This window comes from Micromys minutus (genome assembly GCF_963924665.1).
Source record: "Micromys minutus genome assembly, chromosome: 3".
Taxonomy (NCBI): Eukaryota; Metazoa; Chordata; class Mammalia; order Rodentia; family Muridae; genus Micromys; species Micromys minutus.
Window position 1 is genome coordinate 50033655 of NC_137972.1, and position 25522 is coordinate 50059176.

The window sequence follows — 25522 nt, forward strand, 5'->3', positions numbered from 1 at the left end:
CTGGTGCCAGTGCCCACCAGATGTGCAACCATGCATATCTTACATAGCATACATGAACACACTAATAGTCTTAGCAGAAACTCTAATCTAGAAGTAGTCTATAAGCAGCTGAAGTTTTAAGTACACATGATTTTTATTCTTCCCTGCCAGGTATTCATTTGCTTGGTGTTTTAATAGGAGTTCCTATCAAGACATTGTTTTTCCAGAGATCTGAGCGATCAAACTGGTTTATCTGAGCAGCTGTGTGAACAGTCACAGTCATCACATTCCACCTTCATCTTGCATTAGACTTGTTATTTACAGAAACAGTGGGTTTTGCTATTAACTAAATTTATCTTCATTTCTCTGTGCTGTGAAATGTGAATCTGTGCAGGCCTAAGTTTTGGCTCTGTCTGCTTAGCTATTTTTTTTAATTGATGTCAGTCATGAATAAAAAAGAAGAAATTACCCATAGAAGTAATTGTTTTTCTTTTCTTAGGAACATTTAGCCTGTGGAGACCATTATGTTGTGGGGATAGACAGATAGACTGCCAGTTTATAGATTAATAAATGGGTCCTTCACCAAGTTTCCAGTTCTATGGGTGTTCTCTATATCAATTCCCAAGCTAATGGTGATGGAATACACATGCTCACATTCATCAAGGTGACAGAAGTCTAAGATGATTGGATAGTACTGTTCACAAGGAATGAGGCAATAAATATTCTTAATCTGTACTAGTGTAGCTCTCATACAAATAAAATATAGTGTCCTAGTTTCATTTCAGTTGCTGTGATAAAATACTCTGACAAAAAAAGGAAGGAACTTAGAGGAAATAGTTTTTCAGCTTACACTTCTAGCTTATTGCCCATCACCATGATGAAGTCAAGGCAGAAACCTCAAACAGCTAGCCACCTTGCATCCACAGTCAAAAGCTGAGAGACATGAGTGGAAACATACTGCTTGCTTACCCAAATTTGTTTTTCCACTCATAAAGTTCAGTACGCACTGCCTGAGGAATGGTGCTGCCCACAGTGGTCGAAGTCTTTTCACACCAATTAACTAAGTTTGCCGTAGACATACCAGTAGGTCAGCCCATTTCAGACAGCCCTCATTGAGACTTTCCTTCACCAGTGATTCTAAGTTGTGTCAAACTGACAATTAAAGCTGACCATCACTTACAGATACAAATTTGTGAGTGATGAGTGTTTTTCTTTAAAAGTGAGTATCTTTTAAGTTTAGAAGAGATTTTTGTTACCAGAATATTTATTTTTGTTTTGACTTAATCACTTTCTGAAAAGAGTTAATTGGTTGAAAAAAACTATTACTTGAGAGTTCTCAGGAAAAGTGTCCAAGACCTGGGATATTTGTGGTTACATGGCCATAGAGCAGAAGTGAAGATCAGAGGACAGCAAGTTCCAGAAACTGGTTTTCTTTCTACCTTGTTTTGAGGCAAGATCTCTCTTGTTCTGTCACTCTGTTGTGACAGGCAAGCTGACACACAAGCTTCCACTTAATTCTCCTGTCCTTACCTCTTATCTTTCCATAGGACAATGGCAATGCAGATATGCTGTCACATCTGGCTTTGTACATTTAAGTCATGTTTTCCTGTTTTTGTGGTAAGCACTTATATCTATTGAGTCATCTTTCAAGCTTGCATTTCTTAAAAGTCATTAATTCTGTCTGGGTTTTGTCAGTTTGGCAGAGCCTAGACACACATGTTTAGGAAGTGGAGCCTAAGTTGAGATAATACTTCCAAAAGACTGGCCTGTGAACCAACAGATGGGGAAAAGATCTTTACTTTTCCCAATAGAGGAATAATAGAGGGCTAATATCCAATATATACAAAGAACTCAAGAAGTTAGACTCTAGAGAATCAAAAAATCCTGTTAAAAAAATGGAGTACAGAGCTACATAGAGACTTCTCAACTGAGGAATATTGAATGGCTGAGAAGCACCTAAGGAAATGCTCAATATCCCTTCAGGGAAATGCAAATCAAAACAACCCTAAGATTCCACCTCACACCAGTCAGAATGGCTAAGATAAAAATCTCAGGTGACAGCAGATGCTGGTGGGGATGTGGAGAAAGAGAAACACTCCTCCACTGTTGGTGGGGTTGTAAACTGGTGCAACCACTCTGGAAATCAGTCTGTTGGTTTCTCAGAAAATTAGACATAGTACTACCTGAAGATCCAGTTATTCCATTTCTGAGCATATACCCAAAAGTAACTCCAATATCTATCAAGGACACCCACTCAACAATGTTCATAGCAGCCTTATTTATAAAAAACAGAAGCTGGAAAGAACCCAGATGTCCTTCAACAAAGGAATGGATACAGAATTGTGGTACATATATATACACAATGAAGTACTACTCAGATAATATAAACAACCAGTACATGAAATTCCTAGGCAAATGGATGGAACTTGAAGCTATCATCCTGAGTGAGGTAACCCAGTAACAAAAGAAAACTCATGGTATGTACTCACTTATAAGTGGATACTACCCACCACCCCCAAAAAAAGGGCTCAGAATACCCAAGAAACCAGCCACAGAACTTATGAAACTTAAAAAGAAGGAAGACCAGAATGTGATGCCTCAGTCCTTCTTAGAAGGGAGAACAAAACAAGGGAGGAAATACAAGGTCAAAAAGAGAATCAGGGATTGAAGAAAAGATCTACAGAGACTGCCTCACCTGGAGAACCACTCCATATGCAGCCACCAAACCCAAGTACTATTGCTGATGCCAAGAAGTGTTTACTGGCAGGAACCAGATATGGATGCCTCCTCAGAGGCTCTGCCAGAGTCATAGTGATACAGATGAGTATGCTTCTAGCTAAACATCAGACTGAACACAGGACCCCAGTGAAAGAGCTAAAGAAAGGACTGAAAGAGCTGAAAGGTTTGCAACCTCATGGGAAGAACATCATCAACCAGCTTAGGCACTGAGGTGGAGAGGGTGATTGGGAAAGGGAGCACCTCTATGGAAGCAAGTTGAGGGGAAGGAGGAAGGGGAGTGGTGGGGGGGGCGTATAACATTTGAAATGTAAGTATATACAATATCCAATAAAATTGGGGTGAAAAGAATGACTCATGGGCAAGTCTATTGAATTATTTTGTTGATTAGTGATTGATGTAGAAGCCTCCACCACCATGCCGTATGGTACCATTTCTGAACAGATGATTCTGGCTTGCATAAGGAAGGTAGGCTATGCAAAACCTAAGGAGCAAACCAGTGAGCAGTTGCCCTACATGCCCTTTGCTTCAGTTCCTGCCTCAATTTCCTATTCTGATTTTCTTCACTGATGGACTGTGATGTGGAATATAAGCTGAAATACACCCTTTCCTTCCCAATTGTGTTTGAACATTGTGTTTTATCTCAGCAATAGGAAGCTAACTAAAATGCCATTTTAATGTTAATTTCTTAAGTGAGGCTTACATGTATATCCCTTTATACAAAAGCTTTTACTTGTTGGTAAAAGTTGTGTGTCTTTGTTTTTCTTTTTAAGTTTAGATGACTCTGTGGCCAAATTATATGTGCTGTTAGCTCTTACAGTAGATATGGCAGACCTGGGCATTTGCATTCTGGATGTCCAAGTGGTTTTTATAATCATGGTTCTAGCTCTGATCCTAGTTCAAAAGAATATAGAAATGACTCTTTAATGGATACGAAACACATCTGGATTGTTCTTCAAATCTCTTTCCTTTTAACCCAAGCCCAGTCCACATACTTAGGTTGAAAGAAATTTCCTCCTTGAAAATCCTCTAAATAGTTGACTCAGCTATGGCTTCTGTGTTTGCGGGCAACTGGACATCAGCTGTATGCCAGGCTGGCCTGGTCAGAGTGTTCATGGCTGCTGTTCCTGAGTGAAAGCTTTCTTTAGATACCATAAATTTAACACAAGTAGAAAGGGCATCTCTGTAGATAAGGCTGAGGTCTGTGTGCCACAGACACAAATACCCCAGGTCTTGGACACTTTTTTTCCAACCCATTAACTCTTTCAAAAGGTGATTAAATTGGGTGATGTAGGTTAGAGCACAGAGAGCTCATTGAACTGCTCAGATCGAGAGGCCAGGTCATTTGACGAAAGATGATTTTGTTTGGGGAATATAGCCTGTGCCTAATGTATGACAGAACAGACTTTGAAAAACTTAGACTTGCAGGAACGCACATGAACTTTTGGGCAGGGCAAATGTGGGTTTAGAATTTACATGGTGCAATATTCACATTGTTTTCTACCTGTTACACTACCATTCGTGTTGGAAGGCTGCATAGTGCTAGGAGGCCATATGTATTTTGTTTATATGCACCTAAACATAAATAAGTAATGAGACTGTTGGTGTTTATGGAACTTCAGAGCTAGGGGAACAACTATGGGATACAATCAATCGTTTTATTCTGGTACTCCTCAGACAGCCATTGTTAACAGGCCTCGTGGAGCTGGGATGCAGCCCTGTCATCACTACCAGGGCAGCTTTCCAAACAGTTATGGTGTATGATCACCGTGTCTTCGGTATTTGTTCTGCTCTTTTGTCCTGAACATGAGTATTCCTTTTCTCTCAGAAGATAGATTTTTGTCATTCTCGTTTTCTTTGTCATAATTACAAATGAAACAGTATCAAAGGCATGAATCTGAGTGTCAGAAGAGGGTCATCAGTCTGCACAGAAGAGTCTTGTCAGATTCTCCTAGCTCAAACAACAGTCCAGATTGTGAAGACCAAGACCTACTTTTCCACTATCATTACTGTCTTTAGCTGTTTCTAAACAGGCACTGCACTCCCAAACACTCTGGGAAATTCTTTTACAAATGAACCAAGCATTTTAGGTTGTGGAGAACCAGAGCTCATTTGGTCTTCCCCAGTGAAGAGCACATCAACTGACTGTCCAGTGCCAAATGGCCATCCCTAAGAACATGCATGCAAGTAGCATTATACTGACTAAATAGGCTGTGTTGTGGAATTTACAGGTATAGATATATATGGATCCAACAATTAGTGATAAAATAGGTCATAAATTTGAAAGAGGGTGGGAGGTGCTATGGGAGGACTTGGAGGAAGGAAAGGGAGAAATGTAATTGCTTTATTTTTAAAAATTATAAAAGACATCTTAATTTTAATTAAACAATAAAAGTTAAAAGCAATATTTGGACACCAGAAAATGGAACTTGGGAATATGTCCTTGATACCTGGTAGTGGGACCAAAACAGAATAGGGGATCCTGCCTAACCACAAGGTCACCAGTGATAGCTGAAAAGAGCAGGGAAAGCACGGGACTGCAGGAAGACTGACTCCATTTCCTGCATCTGGGAACTGAATTGTTTCTTTGAAGCCAAGTTCCCATGTATTTGCCAGGTTACTCCTGGCACCAAAGAGATAGACACTTGGTTACAGTGATCCTCTCCATGAGAAGTTATCAGTTCTCATGGGAAGATGTCAGCCAGGAAATAAAGAATTCCCAAGGAGAATAGGTAGAGGGCAAGTGAGTCCTATTTTTTAGCTCCCTCCAGAGTCCTCAGAAGTCAGACTGAATGGGAACTTGGCTCCTTCTCCCCATCAGAGGTCCCTGCCATGCTCATGTTAACAAAGGTTGGTTGGAATGGTTGTGTTCACTTTGATTGGTGATTTCAGTGCCAAAGGGCTGCTTGTTGTGGGTGGGGATGATGAGGGCATTTTCTTTCAGGTTAAGATATAGTTTTAGGATGTACTCTGAGCACACTACAACAATTCCTTTTTTCCTGAAATCAAAAGAGTAGAAGGAGATAGGGATGGTGTTTTTCAAAAACCAGTGTTTGGGGATTTGCTTTTGTTTGGGGGATCTTTTGCAGTTATTTTGTGCATGAATGCCTTAATTCAAAGAAAGTGCCCACATTGAGAATCCACATCTAGAAATTAAAACCCACCTCAGGATGAAAATCTTTAGAAAAGAGTACATGAGGACTAAATATTTACATGCTTTTTCATGCCATTACATTTAAATAATAGAGTGTAACAAGTGTTTACCTGGTGTTTGCATTGAATCTGGTGTTATAAATGACCTAGAGATGCTTTAAAGAGTGAGGAGGACACAGGGAGGTGATATGCAAATGTGTCATTTCACAGGAGGAACTCCAACATCTGCAGCCTTTCTCCTTCAGCAGGGTTGGGAAGGGGTGTCCTGGAACAGGTCCCTGTGGTGTCAGAAGGTGACTGCATGTTCCAACTCTGAGAATGAACCACAAGCTGCAGGGCAGACCTGACCTGCCCACCCAAATTTCAGCAAAGGCAAATCCTGTCCCAGTTGAACTGATCTGTCTGCTTATTTGTAAGATTACAACAAAGCCTGAGATGGATTCCTCACCTGAATCACTTCCTTATTGACTGAATCCATTTAGACTCCCCTCTAATTTAGCACAGTATTCTTATTAAAGCCGGGCATACAAACATCAATTATCTAAGCTGCATCTAATTTCCTTCACCATTTATGTTCCTTCATTGGCTGCCAATGGATTAGAAGACATGATTAGAATTCAGCAGGAAAGTATCAACAAAAATGAGAATCCAGTCCTAGAAAAAACAGATGCTTAGACAAGAGCAACAGTGTTCAGAATTAAATTCTGTGTTTAAAAAAGGGTCCTTATCTCAACCAATATAAGCATGCTTGCTTGAGTTTTATCAGCCTGATGCCCACTGCAGTGGCACAAAATTAACACGGCAAATTGGAATGGGCAGAAATAGAAAGCAGCAGCTGCTTTTCTGTGCTTCAGGTGTATACTTCTCTCTCCCCCCTCCCTCCCTCCCTCCCTCCCTCCGTCCACCCCCCCCCCGTGTGTGTGTGTGTGTGTGTGTGTGTGTGTGTGTGTGTGTGTGTGTGTGTGTGTGTATGCATTCCATTTGTTGATATACGCACGTATTTACATGTACATGTGCAGTTGTCCTCACCTGTGCATACACTTGTGAAGGCCAGAACTCAATCTTTGTATTTTCTTTTACTCTCTATCTTAGTTACTCATTCAATTGTTTCAGCTCTCTCACTGAAAATAGAACTTACTGTCCCAGCTAGGCTGGGTGACCCTGGGCTCCTCCTTACTCTGACCTTCCAGCACCATGATTACAGGTGCATTGCTGCCATGCCAACTCAGGTCCACATGCTTGCTCAGCAAGCACTTTACCCACTATGCTCCAACCCCAACCTGCTACTGCATATTTTGGATACAGCCTGGTAACAGAGCCTCCCCATCCCGCTATGTCATCTTTAAACACAGCATAGTACTTCGTCATTTGTAGCAGCCATTGCAAAATGGCCATAACACACAGAACCTTCCTCTTTGTTCACTTCCAGCAATGGTCAGGGAGAAAAAGAATAAAGAAAAGCAAATATTCATGACTGGCATAGCATTGGTTCTGGTCTTGCTTTGCTTCTTTTTAAAGAGTAGTAGGTTGGATTGGATAAACCTATGCTGTGGTCTTAGACAGCCTGGGTACCTGCAGCTGCCAGTGGTAACAAGGAAATAATGCAGCGCAGACACCTTAAAAACTGAAGGGTGTTGTCAGAAACAGAGGGTTCAGCGAAGAAGGCTGTGAGGAGAACTGAAACAAATCATGCTTATCTCAGGAGTTCGCTTACAGGCTGAACCAGCCCTGCTTGTTTCTATTAAACTTTACTGGAACGCAGCCACACGTCTTCATTTATGCAGTACCCTTGACTTTTGTCCCAATGACCAAGTTGTGTTCTTGTAAAAGAACTGGGCTCACTGAGCCCAGAAGTTTTACTGCTTCATCCTTAATAGAACGTGACTAATTGCTAGCTGCCTGCCCTAAAATTGCTGGCTCCTGCTTGTGGCACGTGTATGTGAACAGACACTGGTCTGAGCTGTGGCTACTATGAATGTATGGCCTCCCTTATTTCTTCCTGCTTCAGTTTGACCATAAAAAGAAGTAAAAAATATCTTGTCCTGTGAGTTTAATATAAATGTATTGTGGATGCTGGATATATGTGAGTTTCCTGCCTGATCTCAGTGAGGTCTAAGTAGATGCCTGAAATCCACAGGCTTCTCAGTGCTCATCTCATGGTGAACTCCAAGAGCCTTTATGGTTTGATGCTGTGGGGGAGAAGCAGCCTCTCATTTCCCACTCTTCAGCACCTAGTGGAGGCTCTCATCCCTTGTAAGAGGCGTGATTCTTCCAGTACCTCAGCCTTACCTAGATGTACCCACTTCTGGACCTCCTCCCCTGCTCTTGACCACCGGTTTCTCCTTGACTGTCCGTATCCCTAGCTTAAATGCCTCTGCCCCTGAGAGGCCTGTCTACTCTAACGTCATACCCTTGGTTCTCATGGTATTGGTGTTTCCTCCCCTCCATAACCTAGCAGTTTACAATTTCAGATACAAATAAAAACAACTTTTGCCTGATTAAATTATTTTCCTGCCAATCTACATGGTTAAAGGAGTACCTAGCTCAGAGTGGACCCTCAGGAATGTTTATTAACTAGATAGCTTGCTCTCTTTTGAGCAATGAAAAGCATTTAATAAAAGAGACTCCTGATACTTCTAAAGAAAAAGAAGTGTGATTTTGAGCCCAACATACTGTTTGCATAATCTGACACACAGTGCTTATCTCTTTGAGTGTCAGGTTTGTTTTTTTCATTTGTAAAGCAGGGTATTATGTACCTTCCATATCGATGGCTGAATTGGTGTTACCAGTAAGAACATGTCTCATAGGGCCTTATAATTTTGATAGCTCTAAAGAATGCTTGCTAGTCATTAAGTATAGCTTCAATGATCCTCACTGCTTTCTGTTTTCTTATCTATAAATTGAGGATGAAAATTATACCTGAAAAGCCTTTCATCTTCTGGTAAATAGAGTAGTTTTGCTTGTGAAAACTAGTATGTTCATCCTTCATGAATGACTTTCCAGAGGGTGTATCCTAAAACAAAATTTCATGGGTGGTTGAATTCACAGCTGCCTTGCAGCTCTCCACCACTGTATATGTACATACATTCTGTTATTACCACTTTGCATTTAAAGACATGCTCTTTGGAGCAGTAGCTATAGGACATCTGGTAGGACTTCCAGAACATTCCAGACATGAGTATATGAGTTCAATGGATAAGAATCCTCCGCTGCAGCAAAGGGGTTCATTGTCGGGGTTTGTGTTTGTTGTTTGGTATTTTTTGTTGTTATTGTTGTTTATTTGAGAGCTTAACAAATTGCAGTGGCTGCAGTTTTTTTACTTTCGAAGTTCATCCTTTCAATTATGAACTGTAATCTGTGGCAAGTGTGTGTTTTGCAAGCTCAAACACACAGACATTTGAGAACTGATGTTTGGATGACCCAAGCACCTAAACAGCTGTCAGTAGTTGTCCCCAACTCCACTGCACAGGCAGCTGTCTGGGACCTGGGGACCTGGGTTCTCTGGTACCTTCACCACCTTCATAGATGATCTTTACTTTTGTGCAACAGTAAATAGCAACTCTGAGGAGTCTCACCCAGATGTTGGAAATGCCTGTTACTCTAAGCACTTCAGAATCTGCTTGGAGCAGCTCTGAGTATTTACAGAGACCTACAAGAGGAAAAGGGTTGTTGTTCTTGCTTTTGTTTTAATTCTTGGTGCCAAAAACAGACAGTAAAAACTTAAAAAGCTGCTTTTGCTATTATCTAGAACAGCAGCTTGTGGTTGTAAAATGAATGAATCTGTGAAGCACCCATTGAAAATGTGACATGCTTTATAAATGCTAAATAATAATAATGATGTCACAAGGCTTTCATTTTTAAACTGTCTTAATTTCATTCTCAGTTTGAGCTTGCAGATTACGGTAGTTAATTATAGAAATTGGCCCAGAGTGAAACCTTAAATCAGATTTCCATTAAAGTGCATGACTGCAGCAAATTACTCTATAGTGGGAAAGAAGCTGAGAGCTGAACAGCCTCCTGGAGGAGGATCTCTACCACCCAGAAGGCACCTTTTCTGCCAGGGAACTATGGGACACCGTGCGGCCTGAGCAGGTCCAGTCTCATAAGTCAGGCAGCTTGTGTATGTCTTCTGTGGATTTTCCTATAGAAAACCTTCCCAAGGAGCTACTGTCAAGCCTACATGTCACTCAGCTCTGGAATTGGAAGGCATATGCTAGAGAATCCACTCTCCTGGCCCCAGCCCTGATTCAGGCCACATTATCCTGCATTGCCTCGGGTTACCTCCCATGTCAGACATGACATGCTTCCATGAGTTGGTGCCATGTCTGCCTCTGTCCAGGTTACATCCTCCTCCTTAAGATCCTTGGGTTGCACACTGGCTAAATGTGTTGCTTTCCTTTTAGATAAAGGATGATCTATAAGGAGAACCTGTGTGTAAGGTTGGGCTCGTGCTGAGCACAGTGAGACACTGGTATGTGAGGCTCATGGGACCTGACACCCACTGAGACATTCACAGCTTGTGTTTGACGCTCACTCCAGGGTGTTCACCCACTAAGTAGAATTGTCACACAGTCACAGACATCAGGTCTTTCTCACCCCTCCACTCCTGCCTGTTTGGATAAATTCACCTTAACTCATGTGAGCTTATAGAACAATCACGTAGTTTCAGATTAAGCATACTGACTCCCCATAACTCAGTGCGACCCTGACACATGAACTTGTTCTTACATTGTAGAGGTCACTGGTACCAGTCTGTGTTCACTGGAATGCTGTTTTTTCTCATAAATGCTAGTGTGTGCCTCTACAGTTCTGCCCATGAAGGAGAAACCGCATACAAGTGCTTTTTCTTCTATTGTTCTGGCAAGTTCCCCTCCATCCCACAGTTATTTGGAAATTAGTGCTCTATTAAGCATCAATGCTAACAGCATTTAATGGCTGCCATTAGAAAGCAGGCTTTTGCTTACCAGGCAGCCTGCTGTGAATGGAAATGGGAGGTTTCCTTCATGGGAGTAGCCCCCAGTACCTAATTGACTCAATACTGCTTATTTATTTTATTACTAAGCTGTTACCTTTTTATTAAAGTTTAGTCACCGTGCTCCTACAACCTGGATAGTCTGTCCAGTAGTGTCATTGTATGCTGGAAAAACTGTGAGAACAACTTACTAAGTATGCACATGTATCAACTCATTGATACCCTTCAGAGGCCTATGGACCAGCAACTATTGCTCTCAGCTCACAGATGAGGAACCCATGTTCAAGAGCAGTTATATAGCTTAACTCGGTTGCAGCCCAGCAACCAGCAGGGATGAACAACCAGTAGATTTTTAAGTAGTGCCACTCTAGAGTTAGTTGCTGTAGAACTGTAGTCTATTCTTTTCTCCTTTGTCATCTATAGTTAATTTATCATATGGGGCCCATAGGATCTAAAATGGCATGCAGCATATAGATACATGCTTAGCAATCAGTGCAGTATGCTTTATGCCATTGCATTGTTGGAATTTTGATGCCTTTAGCTTGATGAATAATTCTTTTCTGTGGGTGTTATCTATTAATCTAAATAATGAATTCTTTTCATTACCTTGTTCTTTGTGTTAATTATACAGGATTTTCTTAGACCTATTTATCAAGTTAAGACAAGTACAATATTCTTTTTACCCCACGTGCCTATAAATGTGGAACCTGCTGAACTATTCTTGGTCCAATCTGGTGAATCCTTGATGAATGATGATGCTCACCCATCCCCCAGCAGTTGGGACAGTACTGTACTACTCCTTTCTTACCACCTGGGCCTTCACATTTGTCACAAACCACACTATAAGTCTTCTACAGGCACTGATGCACAACATTTTTACTTCTCCTTTCTCTGTGCAGTCCTCCTCCAAAGAACATATCCAAGATACCAGGGGTGGGCTCAACCCCCTACCTACTCCATCCCCTTTAATCGCCTGTTCCACTCCTTTAGCATATAATTTGCTTTTTTTCTTTTTTGAATCAGAAAGAGCTTCATAAGCTTGAGAAATCTGTTCAAACTTTTCACCTCCATTTGGATTCTTATCAGGGGGTTACTTCGAGGCCATTTTTCTATATGCTTCTTTCAATTCTTTCTGGGTGACATTGGGTTTGACCCCCAGAACATCATAGTAAGTGGTTTCTTTCACCAGTTTTTACTGCTGGTGAGTGGGCCGGCACCCAAGATTGGAAGGAGGAGCATAGTAGCCCAGCGTAGCTTGGCCAGACACTGCTCCTCCACCACCCACCAAGCATTCTGGGAAGTTCTCAAATGTATGAATTTTTAAATGACACATTTCATTTGGTGAAAAAAAATTTAAACCGGTTCCATATATTAGTATTTAAGAAACCCAGAGAGCAGGATACGGTAGAGAAATGGACAGAAATTGGATTCATGTTGGGGTCTTAGTTCGTGCGACTAGATGGTAATATGGGTTAATAATGATATATTGTTATTTATTCATTACCAAAGCTGAATTTTTGTGACAGTCTTGTTTGTTTTTAGTATTTATTGCTCTGTGTAAAAACTGACAGAAATAAAGAAGCCTTACTTAAGGACCCCTGTTATTTGACTAGCTGGTTTGAGGCTGTTGGCTGACAGCACTTCCTGTTTGGGATTTCAGGTGGAAGCCATTCTTGTCAATATCTTTGGTGGGATCGTCAACTGTGCCATCATTGCCAGTGGAATCACCAAAGCCTGCCGGGAGCTAGAGCTCAAGGTGCCACTTGTCGTCCGGCTTGAAGGTGAGTCACAGGAGTTTCCAGGATTCATTTCCCTTCCCAGCATGCTCTGGACCACGGTTCCTAAGCTCCAGAAAACTGAGTTAAATAAGATGCTGCAGATGCAGTGTTGCAGGACTCCCCTGAACTTCCAGCAGGCAAATGCAGTTGCAATCCCTCAGACACTATGGGCCTAGGACTCCCCAGATTTGCCTGGCTGTCTCCACAGCTGAAGCTCTTATATTCTAGAGGCCATTGTACAAATACCCAGAATATGCGATCTCTTTTTTATTACATGGTAGGATCAGTGTATAAAGTAGGCACAGTAAGAAATTAACAATAGCTAGAAATAAGATACGAAATTGCAACATTATAGGGAAATTAAAAAGTGAATTTGGTTTCTCTCAAAAAAGTCAAGAAAATAGTATTTTATGATTGGATGACTATAAGAAACTGATACTCTGGGAAGAGAAACTGAAGATCAAGGGAGATGATAAGTGTGTGTGTGTGTGTGTGTGTGTGTGTGTGTGTGTGTGTGTGTGTGTGTTTGTGTTATCTTTGTAAACATAGTTTTTAAATCTTTATATAGATTGGTAACTGTTTTCAGTTCCCTTGCTTTTTTAGCATAATGTGCTTCTCTGTTAACTCCCATAAGACTTTGTCTCAACATATATGAAGAATGTCTAACCGCAGAGACACATTTTTGCACACAGGAAGGAATGCCTTTTCTGACTTTAGTTTTGTTTGAAATATGGTCTGCCTATGAGGCTGGCCTTGAACATGCTATTTGGCCCAGTCTAATCTGGAATTCAAAATTCCCCAGCTTCAGCTTTCCAAGTACTAAGATTCCAGGTGCACAGCACTACACCCCGCCATTTTAGTCAGCTTCTCATGGAGCTATGCGCTTTCCTCCTTGGTACTACAGTACAGTTCTCAGCCAGTTTGACTGAAGGTGCTCTGGTGTGTGGTAGGAACATGACTGGGAAAGTTCGCAGAGTCCCCTGGTGTGTCTCACACTAAGTTGACTTCACTCATGCACGCTGCATCACTTCATGCTCTAATAACTTTTAAGGTATTGGGAAGCTGTCAGGTTTATAGAGGCAGATGCAACTTTTCAAGATTTTCAGTTTAAGATATAATTTTATCTTCAATTACAAAACAGTTGTTATCCTGGACAAGTTCACTTCACACATATTTGAGGAACATATGCACTTCACCACATATGCAAGTCTGAATAGCCACAGTGTGTTGATTGGTCTTTGAAGTAGTTACAATGTTTTATGGAATTAGGAATGACTCAGGCCCATGCTTAGGTGTAGCAGCGCTTCTCCATAGAGACAGCCACCATAGTTAACTGAGCAGCTGAGCCCATTGCTCAGGTGCAGAAGTACCTTCTAATACCTTGTTTGATTGAATAGGACATCAAAAAAGTGCTCAAGGTCTGAGGCATAATAAATTAATAATTTTTTTACTCTTCATCACTTGAAACATGGTTGTTACGGAGTGTGCGAAGGGATTCCAGTGACCACTCGTTCATTGTGGCCCTTGCCTTCCTTTCCTCATGTCAGCAGCCTCACCCACCATCACATGATGATCGTGGCAGCCTCTTCACCTGTGCCAGCCCAGTCTCACTGTACTACCAGCACATGGCAGTTTAGCACAGAGAACCTTCCCATGTTTGAGAAGAATTTTAATATGAAAACTTCTGAAAGCCATCACGTTGTCATTGCATTCTGGTTGTAAAATTCAGCAGCCCCACCCAGATTCCCCACACTCTGTGCTGGTGGTGTTCTTCTAGAGATGAAGTCTGAGGGTAGTTTGACAGCACCATGTATCCCATATCTCAATCTCATCTCTGATTGAGAGACCAGAGAGCTGCAGCCTGATTTTAGTGTCCTTTTTCTCTTCTCTCTCTCTGCAACATTGCCTTTCCCTTGCCTGAACCTGCCTGCCTTGTGGCCTAAGACTTGATAGAAATACTGACTCCGGAGAGGAGTAGGTAGCAGAAGCTCCAAGCAGCAACGTTGAGTGTGGACAGCAGAACATTCCACAGAATTAACTCATTGTAGGAGTTCAGAGACATAATTGATTTCGGTGAAACTAATAAAAGCCAATGATTAGTGATACTACAGTTCAGAAAGCTGGCCAGGGAGTTAATGAGGTCATTGGCATTGGTTAAAATTCTGATTAAAATGTTGATATCAAACTGGTTTTAGATTCAAAAAGACCCCTGACCCTCATGTTGTAAAAGCCAACAGAGGCAGGAATAGGTCTCTCTTATCATATCACATTAGTATCTGACACGTGGAAATAATTAGAAGTTTTCCTGCTGTGGATTTGCTTTCTTTTAGTAATCCTCACTGGACCCATAGTGTTGTTGTGTGTACAGTTACTATTTGTACATTTCTAAAAATTACTTCCTTTTAATTTTTCTTCCAAACTTGAAAATGAGCAAGGGAGATACCGTAGTGTGCACACAGACCTGAGTTTGATCATCTGGACTCACATGTTTTAAAAGAGCCACGTATTGTAGTGCACATTATAATCCCAGCACTAAGGAGGTGAGGGCAGGAGAATCCCTGAGCAGCCACTGCAGCCGAACTTGTGAATTCCAGGCCAATGAGAAATCCCATCTCAATAGACCAACAGGACCTGAGGAACCACAGCCAAAGGGTTCCACTGGCCTCCACCTGTGAGCACACACACGTGCACATGTACCTACACACACTTGCATCTGTGCACACATGAGCATATATACACATACATACACAACTTGAAAACAGCCCTTGTCTTATTTTCACACTGTGCTTAGTATTCCAGAGTAGTTGCTGCTCCATGATACCTGGGAGCAATGTATATAAAATATGCAAAGCAAGACTCAAGATTATCTCCCTGAACAGTCTCTGATGTTGGTGTTAGAAGTCTGTTTGAGATAAGAGAGAAAAGCTTTGAAATTTCTAAGCTTGTTAGACAATCATATTTCTTCTAAAGTCTGTGCCTGTGGTTTCTAATTAGTAAGTCAGTTATTAAGAAATGCCATGCACAGGTCATAGAACTTTAAACATCAAGAGGATGAGTAGAAATGTAAAAGTTGACACGGGAAATGAAGTAAAAATCTAACAGCATAAGCAGTACACTAAGCATGAAGGAGGCTTCGCCATCCTGGGACCTATTCCTGTCTTCTCAGTGGTGGTTCTGGGGCCAGACTGCATCACTGAAAACTTAAACACTGTTGGAACACACTGTCTGTGTCCCCTAACAAATGGGGGTGAGGCTGCTCCTGGTGGCCTTTGCCAATGTACTTTGTATACTCGATGGTCTCTCTCCTGTCACAAGAACCTTTTACCAAGAGGAAAGAAGCAGGTGAATTTGGTGTTTCTGGGGTTGTAACAGGTTTTCTATACTGCTGCTAAACAAATTGGCATCTTGTGTGATCAACATCCTTGAATAGACATAGGCTCTCACACTAACCCAACAGAGGTGCAATATCTAAGAGACAAACAGCTCAACCAAGACCAGACCCTCCCCAAACTGCATGGTTACCACACAGTAAACACAGCAAACATGGGGAATTTTGCTCTGACTCTACTCAGCAGTCTGAGCATAAGTACCAAACTGCAGTATTTGGAGAAAATACAAACTAGAAAGACCCCATAGCAAAACTAAGTGAGCACCAGGCCAGAGCTAAGGACGCAGACTCCTGTAAAGTGTGGGCCTCATACCTAGACTCTTGTGCCTCAGCTACTTTCATCACTGTGTTTCTCATTTAACTTTTAATCTTATTTTTAATTGAATTCATTAAAACACAATAGTAATGCATACCATGGGACGTTTAAAACGTGTATGTTGTGCAATGTTTTAGTCAAGTGAATCTGTGTGTACCTCAGCTACATCATTCTTTATGGTGAAAACAGATTTCATTCTGGCCTTATGAAAAGTTTACCATTGTTACCTGTAGTTACCTTGTGCAGTTAGCAACCAGTGATTCGCCAGTGATTCGCCCGTCTCTGTCCTTATGTACTCTCTAAGCTACTAATACTTCCTGGTCTACTCTGGAATCTGTTTTTCCTATCTAGGCATCATCTACCTACCCATTGTATATATTTCTTCTTGATACATGTAACATATGTGTGCGTGTGTCTATCATCCCCTTTCTTCTCGTTATTGATTACTGTGAACTACTGTAATTAGGAGGTTTAGAAGTATAACTTTCAAGAGTAGTTTTTAATTGTAATTTAATCTTTAATACGTACAAACAATTGTTTGTTTTTTGAAACTGTTTTAGATTAGCTATGTGGCCAAGATGACCTTTAAGGCCTGATCTTCCTGCCTTTACTTCCAGAGCGCTAGGATATAGGTCTGAATGCCATACCCAGCCTTAAATGAATACTATAAACGGGGAATTTCCAAGTTGAATATGAAAGGATAACATCTGAATGGTTGACAGGGAGGAAGAGGGGATTATTAGAAGGAAGTCAGCATTTATCCCTGAGAGTTGGAACTGAAGAACCGAAGCCCAGGCCCTGTGTAGATGAGAGGCCGTCCTGCAGAGAGTGGAACTACACAGCAGTGAGTAGGCAGACTGGAGCATGAAGCCTTAGTCTGCAGCACTGGCTGGAGCACAGGGAGAAAAACACAAGAAAACCGGAAGCCTGGGAGCTTTAAATCCAGGATTCCAGCAGGCTATGGCCTAGCTAGCAGGGAAGGATGACAGGGAATCATCTCACCTGGGACATAGGAGAATGATATGTAGAAGAACAGTTCCTCCAGAATGGGAATTAACATGAGTCCATGCTGGCACTAGTGTTGTTGAGCCCTGTCCAGTGTTGTTGAAGCCTCAGACACACCCGGAAATATCTCTTAACTGCACAACTGTGAGGACTCCAATAATCAAGATAGCAAGTGTTCCCAAAGCCAGATGGCCTGTTCAGTTAGTAATGTCTGTTTCCTCTGAATAAAGGAAGCAGCCCGCTTGTTTGTTTTTGTCTGTGTGGAAGACCCAGCATCCTTTCTGCATTCACTCATTCACATCCATGGCATGACAGCCTTGGCGCATGGACAGTACACACAATGCACTGAAAACATCACACTTAATTTGCCTGACTTTTTTGGAGCAAGTCCTGTACTCTGCTGTATCCTGATTACAAACTATGTTTACCTGTGGTTACGGAAGCTTTTTCTCTCCTCTTTGAAAATGATAACATCATAACCCCAAGCATTCATTTGCCTTACTAAGCAAATGAATACATGAAATGTTTCATTAAGCCAAGACACAGGATTTTATTTTAAAGAATAGCCACATAATAAGTTGAGGTTGAGCCTTGGTAAATAGTTGTTTCTAGCTGAATAAAGAGCATGCTTTCTGAAGAGCTTCCACAGACATAGTCAGCATGGTCTGTGGGTCCTGCTGAGAAACGTACACCTAATGATTGATAGATTTGCTGACATCTTCAGTGCCTTTTTCTTCTTTAAGATACATTCTTCCTTGTTATTGTCCCATTTATCTGCAAACATTCCTACATCTATTGGATACTTGAGGAAGAATTTGCTCTTCTCTCGGGTGCACGATATGATTCTGAGTTGAGCTTGTTAATAACAACAGCTGATAATAATGACTGTACACCCAGAGAGTTTATAGGTTGGATCCCAAAATCTTCAACAGCTCTTTCATTTCAATTCATCCACCCATCACCAAAAGATTTGAATTAGCAATGCTAGTATTTTTTATTTCTTTTGCCAAAGCTCCTCAAAAGCCAGAATCCTGCCCTGTTTGATTTTTACTGCTTGTTGCTAGAAACCTCACCTGGGTGGCATGGGAAGGAAGGAAGGGCAGATGCACATACAGAAAAGCTAAGATGAGGTGGGCAGTCTGATGGAAGGCTCCAGCTATTCGAAGAAACTCAGCATGGTTATGTGCAGCACATGTGCACTGGCTGGTTTTATGTCGACTTGACAGAAGGTAGAGTCATCAGAGAGAAAGGAGCCTCAGGTGAGGAAATGCCTTCATAAGATCCAGCATTTTTTCAAATAGAGGTCAGTGGGACAGGGTCCAGCCCATTGTGGATGGGGGCCATTTCTGGGCTGGTGGTTTGGAGTTCTGTAAGAAAACAAATTGAGCAAGCCATGAAGATCAAGCCCATAAGCAGCACCCTTCTGTGGTCTCTGCATCATCTCCTGCTTCTATGTTCCTGCTCTGCTTGAGTTCCTGTCCTGACTTACTTCAGTGATGAGCAGTATCATAAGTGAAAGCCGACTAAACCCTTTCTGCCCCAACTTGCCTTTTGGTCTTAGTGTTTTGTCTCAACAGTAGAAACTTTACCTATGACTATAGTGAAAAGGAGTTAGCTGGTCTCATTGAGAAGCCTGTAGGGAGCAGTCCTAGGCTGTAAAGACCCAGGAGGGTGGTCTGCATATACCAGTTAATCTTTCTAAACACTCATACTTGGATGAATGGAAGGCTTTGCCATTTCCATGGCTATGGGCATTGTGGTTCTTGACATGCCAACAGTACATATTCACTTCAGATTGCATCTACTCCCAACACCTTACAGTCTTCAGTCGTGTTTCCTAACTCTGAGAGGGGAGCGTATGAGGAACCCTGACCCTCATTACACCATTGCTGGAACACAGATCAAGCACACTTAGCAGTGTGGGCACAAAGAAAGCCTTAGTCTGCTGACAGGGACAGAGTTCTGTGAATTTTAAAGCAATAAAGAGCCACCGAGCTTTCACCTGTGTCTGTTTGCTTGGTGGCCACCTCTTCTGCAAGTCTGCTGCTGTGCCAGAGTTTATGCCCACAAGACTATAGAAGTAACTTTGCCTTTGTCTTCTACCAAGACAGTCTATGAGGACTGTGGCTAAGAGTTTCATACAGAATGTTGGAGCCTGTGTTTTCTATTCATATCTGAGATAAACAGGACAGAGCCCCTAGGTGGGATGACCCCCGAGTGGTGGGATGACCCCCGAGTGGTGGGATGACCCCTGAGTGGTGGGATGACCCTGGCTGAGCAGAGGGAAGGTGATGCAGGGTCCTCGATATGTCTGACCACATCCCTAGCTCCTGCCCTTTGCTGGTGTCTCAGTGACCTCTTGGCTACTTTTTTTCACCATGTGCTTGGGACCAAGTTGCATTTTCATTTTCTCTTCCTCCCTTGCCTCATCCTCTTGTGCTGTGCAAGCGTCATGGCCAGCCTGTCTGAGCACTTCCTCCTTTGGTTACTCAGGGCGTTGCTTTTCCCAGGGTCAAGCCTTTCTCCAGGTCCCCATTTTCAATGCAGTCTACACCTTGTGTTGCTCCTTATATCACAGAGACCTGGTTCTTTTTTCATCTCTCTCCTCCTTCAGCATCCGACCCAGGACTGCTTGCACTGTGGTGATGCTTCTCCCCTCCTCTGCCTTTAATCATTAGCACCGCCTGCCTTTGCCCCATGACCTTCCTCTTAGTGTTCACTTCTTCAGTAGCTCACACCACCTGTGGCATCGGAGGGACTCTAGCCTCCAGTGGCACCGGGTCTAAATGGATAAGCATACAGTAATGCTTGAACCACACCGCTCCTGATCGTTAGACCAACTTTGCAGGTGCTAGCCTCAAGCATTCCTCAGAACAGGGAAAGATTCTATGGATTGAAACTTTTAATGTGCATTAATCTGTCTTAGGCAGTTCCGGTTTCCCTCAGCTCACCTAGAAAGATAATGTGCATGAGAAGCACTTCTGTCATTTGGGTATCTGTAGCCTTGTCATATTTGTAAGCTAAGTCTTCTTGAAGAAGACAGCCCCAGCATTATGCAGTGTCCCCATGCTCCCAGGGCCCTGGGTGATGGATGGAGGTATCTGTGACAGACCAGTCCTCCCTGGCCGTTGTCATTCAGAGATGCAGTTTTAAGGAAGAGTGGTTAAAATGTGGAATCACAGGCATCAGGCCCATTGTTTGCTATTGCAGACTCCCTGTCTGCTTTCTGGAAGTTGTCAGTGGGACCAGTCAGATCATGTCTTCATGCCTCAGTTTCTTCTCAGAACACTGTAGTTATGCTAATTAGCACATTGCTATCTGGGAGCAGCCCTGCAGGGAGATTTACTCCCTGGTTTTACAGATGATGAGTCGACCCCACCATAAGACTGTTCCAGAGGTACCCTCTGAAGACTGTCCTAGTCTATCCAGATAGCCTCCATGACCGTGTTTTAGAGAGGACAGACAGCTTTCATCCCGTGCCACCTTCTGCTCACTGATTATGGCTGTTGAATGTGCTGTGCCAATAAAATCCTGATGCATTGTAGCTCAGAGAAAGAGCTTCCATAGTCATGATTGTACACTATAGATGTCAAAGGAATGATGGGTGCTTCTGAACCACCATTTGCTGTTAGTGAGTAAAATCACACAGGGAATTTTCTCCCCTGAAATTGGGAACAGGAAGTAAAGTGGGGACTGCAAACTTGGAAAGAAGCGAATGAGGTAATTTCTTTGTACAGTCCATCGGACATGAGGTCAGGCATTCTGATTGGAAACCTTCCTGTGAAGAGCCAGCTCTTGGCCTTTGAGGCCACATATGCCTGCTGGCTCTCTGATGGTGCTGAAGCAGCTCTGGACAGTGCAGGGGGAGATGGCTGCCCCTGGGTCATAGTAAGTCTTTTGGTACAAAAACAGATATCAGAATAGGTCTGGCTTATGAGCCCTAGTTTGCAGACCTCTACATGGAAAAGAGCCCAGCAGCAAGGCCTAGCATTATGGAAATTTCTCCTATTATCCATTTCTAATTCTAGCTCTGGGCTCAGCATGTAAATTTCTCATAAGAGTCAAGTTAGAATTTGGCAAGCAATATCAGTTCTTCAAACACAGTGTTTTTCTTAAGGAAAATCTTAGCAGTAGAGTCAAGCATTTCTCTAGCAGTCACACATCATAGTAAGGTGGTATGGCTTGGGCAGTCTATCAGTATGTCTGTGCTTCTGTGACAAAACAGCTACGTCTTTACAAAGAAAGGAGGGTCACTTAGCTCCACTTCTGCCGGCATCTGCTCATCTCTGAGAGCCTGGATGACAACATGGCAGAATTGCATTTGGAAGAGATCACCTGGCTAGCCAAGGGGCAAGAGAGCAGGCGTGGCTGTACACACCTGTGGTGCCAGACAAGGGAGATGGAGGCAGAATTAGGGATTCCAGGTCAACCTTGGCTACAGACAGTTTGAGGTCAACGAAGACTACATGGAAAAAAAGACAAGACTGAAGCAAGGGTAGTGTCACTGTTTTTGTGACGATGCACTTTAGGACCTGAATTAGTCCTTTAGGTAAGTCCTCATGACATAATTACCTTCCACTAGAACTCCAAGTTTCCACCACCCCCATGCCACCATGATGAGGAGCACGCATACAGCACATGAGTCACTGTGAGTCACTGAGGGGGCATTGCCTTCTATAGCCAAACCTTAGCAAGGAGGAATGGAGCCCAGATCAGCATTTTAGACTGAAGGTCTGACGTGGTAACAGTTACCTTCTGTTATCTCTAAGGTAGAAGACACAGGGATTGAAAGTCTCAGGGACACTCAAGGAAAATGTAAAAAAGAAAGGCCTTGCAGATTTTACAATCTTTCTGTCCTACAGCATGCATAAGACCTGAACAAGCTCATGACAGACCAGATCCCAGCATGGAGGGGGCAGGGAAGCTTGAAGCCCACCCCTACCTAGCTGAGAAGCTAGTGGCAACCCATGGCTTCTGGAAGGAGAGTTAACACATCCTAATGGAAGGCCACACATCCAAGACTACTTGGACTTGGATGACAGAAAGCAAACATGCTAGGTGTGTGAGAAGGGGGTGGACAGGAGAGGAATTGGGAAGAGGAGACAAAACACACTGTATAAATCCTCAAAAAACAAATGAAACTTCTAAAAATAACAAAAGATCTGTTCTATGCCTATAGATGATGAGAGTAAGTACAGTAAGCACAGAAGCCTGGCTTTGCTTGCCAGAGGGTTATTTGCATTCTAGTTTAATATTATAGTTGAACATTGCTTGCATTAATATTTATGCTGCCTTTTTTGAGGGATATCATAATTGAAAGCAAAAGCATATGCGCCTAGGATTAGCTCTCAGTGAACACACATTAGACTTGATCCTGAACCTTGCTTTTGTGGTCAAAAAATTTCCTGCTGCTAAAGCTTCCTACTTCCACCGCAGTCCTTACTCTGTGTGTCTTCTGACCACAGGTGTGATGCAGCCCCACAGACTACCTTAGATCAGTCTTAATTTTCATAGACTAAGTAGATAAGATCCTAACCCAAGAATAAAGAATCTCAAGTCAAATGGACAGTGACTTTCTTGAGTCATTCAGCTACTTGGGAATTAAAGACAAGTATGAAATTTCAACATGCCCACTTAAATTATTGGAATTAAAAAGTCTGGTAGTATTGATTGAGGTGGTGAGATGGCTCAGTAGGTAAAGTGTTTGCAACTAAAGTATGAGGGTTCAACTTGGAACTTCAGCACCCAGTCAGAAGTCCAGTGTGGCAGTATGTGCCTGTAGTCTCAGCATGGCAAGAGAGACAGCTTGATTCCAATATTGTGCTGACCAGCCAGTCTAGGTAATTGGTAAGCTGCAGATTCTATGAGAGATCCTGTTTCAGAAAATAATTTGCAGAGTAATAGAGGCCTCTTGTCATAGGCCTCTGTTTTTCACAAGTACATTACACGCATGAGCATATGCACATAGACATATGCATGAAATGACAAGTAACAACATCACAATGTATATCATTGTAAAGCACAAATGAGTTTTCTAATAGTCCAAGTAGGTCTGATCTTAGTTACTGTTAGCTGTAGGACTTGTACTAGCATAACATCTGAACCCTTATCACTAACACTTCTAAGATCCTGTGTATCATGGCCATTGGCTGACCGGTGGTGTTCAACCTGAGACTTGGGTCATCTCACAGAAGGGAGGGATACTGGGCAGTGGGAGTTTTGCCTCTGGTTCTGTTCTCAGAAAGTTCTTTATGTGCTATGAATATTAGTCTTCTGTCAAATATATAGCTGGTAGAGATTCTCTTGGATAATTGTTTTCTTAGCCTTGTAGTTTTTGTTTTATGAAGTCCCACTTGTCAATTGTTGGCTTTAATTCCTAGTCAAATGAAGTCTCGTTCAGAAAGGCCTCTCTTACACCTACATCCTGTTAGGTACTGCTTATGTTTTCTTTAGCAGCTTCAGTGTTTCTGCTTTCACGTGATGTCTTTGATACACTTGGAATTAATTTTTGTGCAAGGTAACATATACAGGCCTAATTTCATTCTTTTGCATGTGGACATTGGTTTTTCCAGCACCATTTGTTGGTGTTTTCTTTCCAATATGTTTTTGGCTTCTATGTCAAATACCAGATGATTCTAGTTGTATGTACTCATATTTGGGCCTTCTATTTTGTTTCATTGGTCTACATGTCTGCTCTTGTGCCAGTACCATATGGATGTTTTATGACTGTAACTCCACAATATACCTTGAAACTATTTTGGAATGGCAAATTTTGGAGTGGCCATGTTCTTTTTACTCAGGGTGGCTTTTCTGGTTTCATGTAAATTTTAGAATTTTTTTCATGGTGATTTAAATATGAATAGCCCCATAGACTTCTTTCTGTCTTTGAATGTTTAGTCCTCAGTTGGTGGAACTATTAGTAGGTGGGGTCTTGTTGGAAGAGGTGTATCACTGGGACTGGGTTTTGAGGTTTCAAAAACCCATGCCATTCTAACTTGCATCCTCTCTTTCTTGGATCAGGATATAAGCTCTCAGCTACTACCCCAGTGCCATGATTGCCTTTTTGCTGTTGAGCTCCTGAAATCAAGGTTGTGGACTCACCCTCCAAACTGTGTCCATGATCTCTTTCAAAGTATGTCTGTTGAGTTATTCCACTAATAAAAATGTAATGAAAGAAAAGAGATTTGAAACATCATCTAAGTAACAGTCTTCCAGACCTTGGCTGTCCTCTGTTTGGTGATAGCTTGAGAGGAGGAGCACGGCACACAGACCCAGGACCCCAGGAGCCCACTACGTTGTAGAATGTGTCCTGTTTCTACTCCAAGGAAAGGAAAGAAGCCTCAGAGCAGACATGGGGCATACTGCCTGTCACCGCACAGCTCTGCCATTGCAGACACAGTCAGTGCCTGCAAGCGCATCGGCTGGGCCCTGCTCCATCAAAGCTCTATTTATGGGCACTGAAATTTGAATTTCATGTAATTTTCATGTATCACAAAATATTATTCTGATTTTTTGCCCAGCTATTTAAAAATATGAAAACTATTCTTAGCTTACAAGTAGCATGCAAAGAGGCTGTGGGCTGCACTGGCTATAAGCCTTGGTGTGCCAGCCCTGGTTCACAACAGGAGGCTGAATCAGGTCTGTGACAGTTCACTGACTGCATGACCAAGTAAACTCCCTAGTGCCTGAGCCTCGGTTTTCCCCAGTGAGAACAAGTGAACCCTTACGTAAAGAATTGCCAGCATCCTTTTGTGTGTGGTACTCCTCAGTTCATGGCCGCCGGCACGTGGTTTTGATTTCAGATAAGTCTGAACTCTAGTCTTTTTCCATCTTCCAACTTGCTGGGAGTCAGTAGGTCAGCTGCTAAGTCTCTGATACCTTGGCTACTTTATCTGTGAAATGATGCTAAAATGCTATTGATTTAAGATTTGCTTTGAGAATTGAGTTTTATGATATTTAAGAACCCGTAGTCACATATAGGCTTGTGCTGTTTTCAGTATTATCTCCCTAGTCTTCTTTAAAATCTGGCAACGTGTAGTTACTTAATATATATTTAATAGTGGCATTGTTTTCTTCTAAAAAGAAAAATAAAAACCATGATGATTTGGCTAGGGGCTTGGCTTATAGTAAAGTGCCTGCTGCACAAATGTGAGACCTGAGTTCAGATCCTAAGAGCCCATGTTAGCAGGGGGTGC

The 25522-nt window shown here is 42.2% G+C and overlaps 1 protein-coding gene across 1 annotated transcript in view; it reads left to right on the forward strand.

Moving 5' to 3' along the window:
- Nucleotides 1-25522, forward strand: part of SUCLG2 (succinate-CoA ligase GDP-forming subunit beta) — a 261168-nt gene that overhangs the window by 229105 nt on the left and 6541 nt on the right. The window contains exon 10 of the mRNA XM_080914238.1: nucleotides 12501-12621. Coding sequence (XP_080770364.1) covers nucleotides 12501-12621 — 121 coding nt within the window. The remainder of the gene's footprint in view (nucleotides 1-12500; nucleotides 12622-25522) is intronic.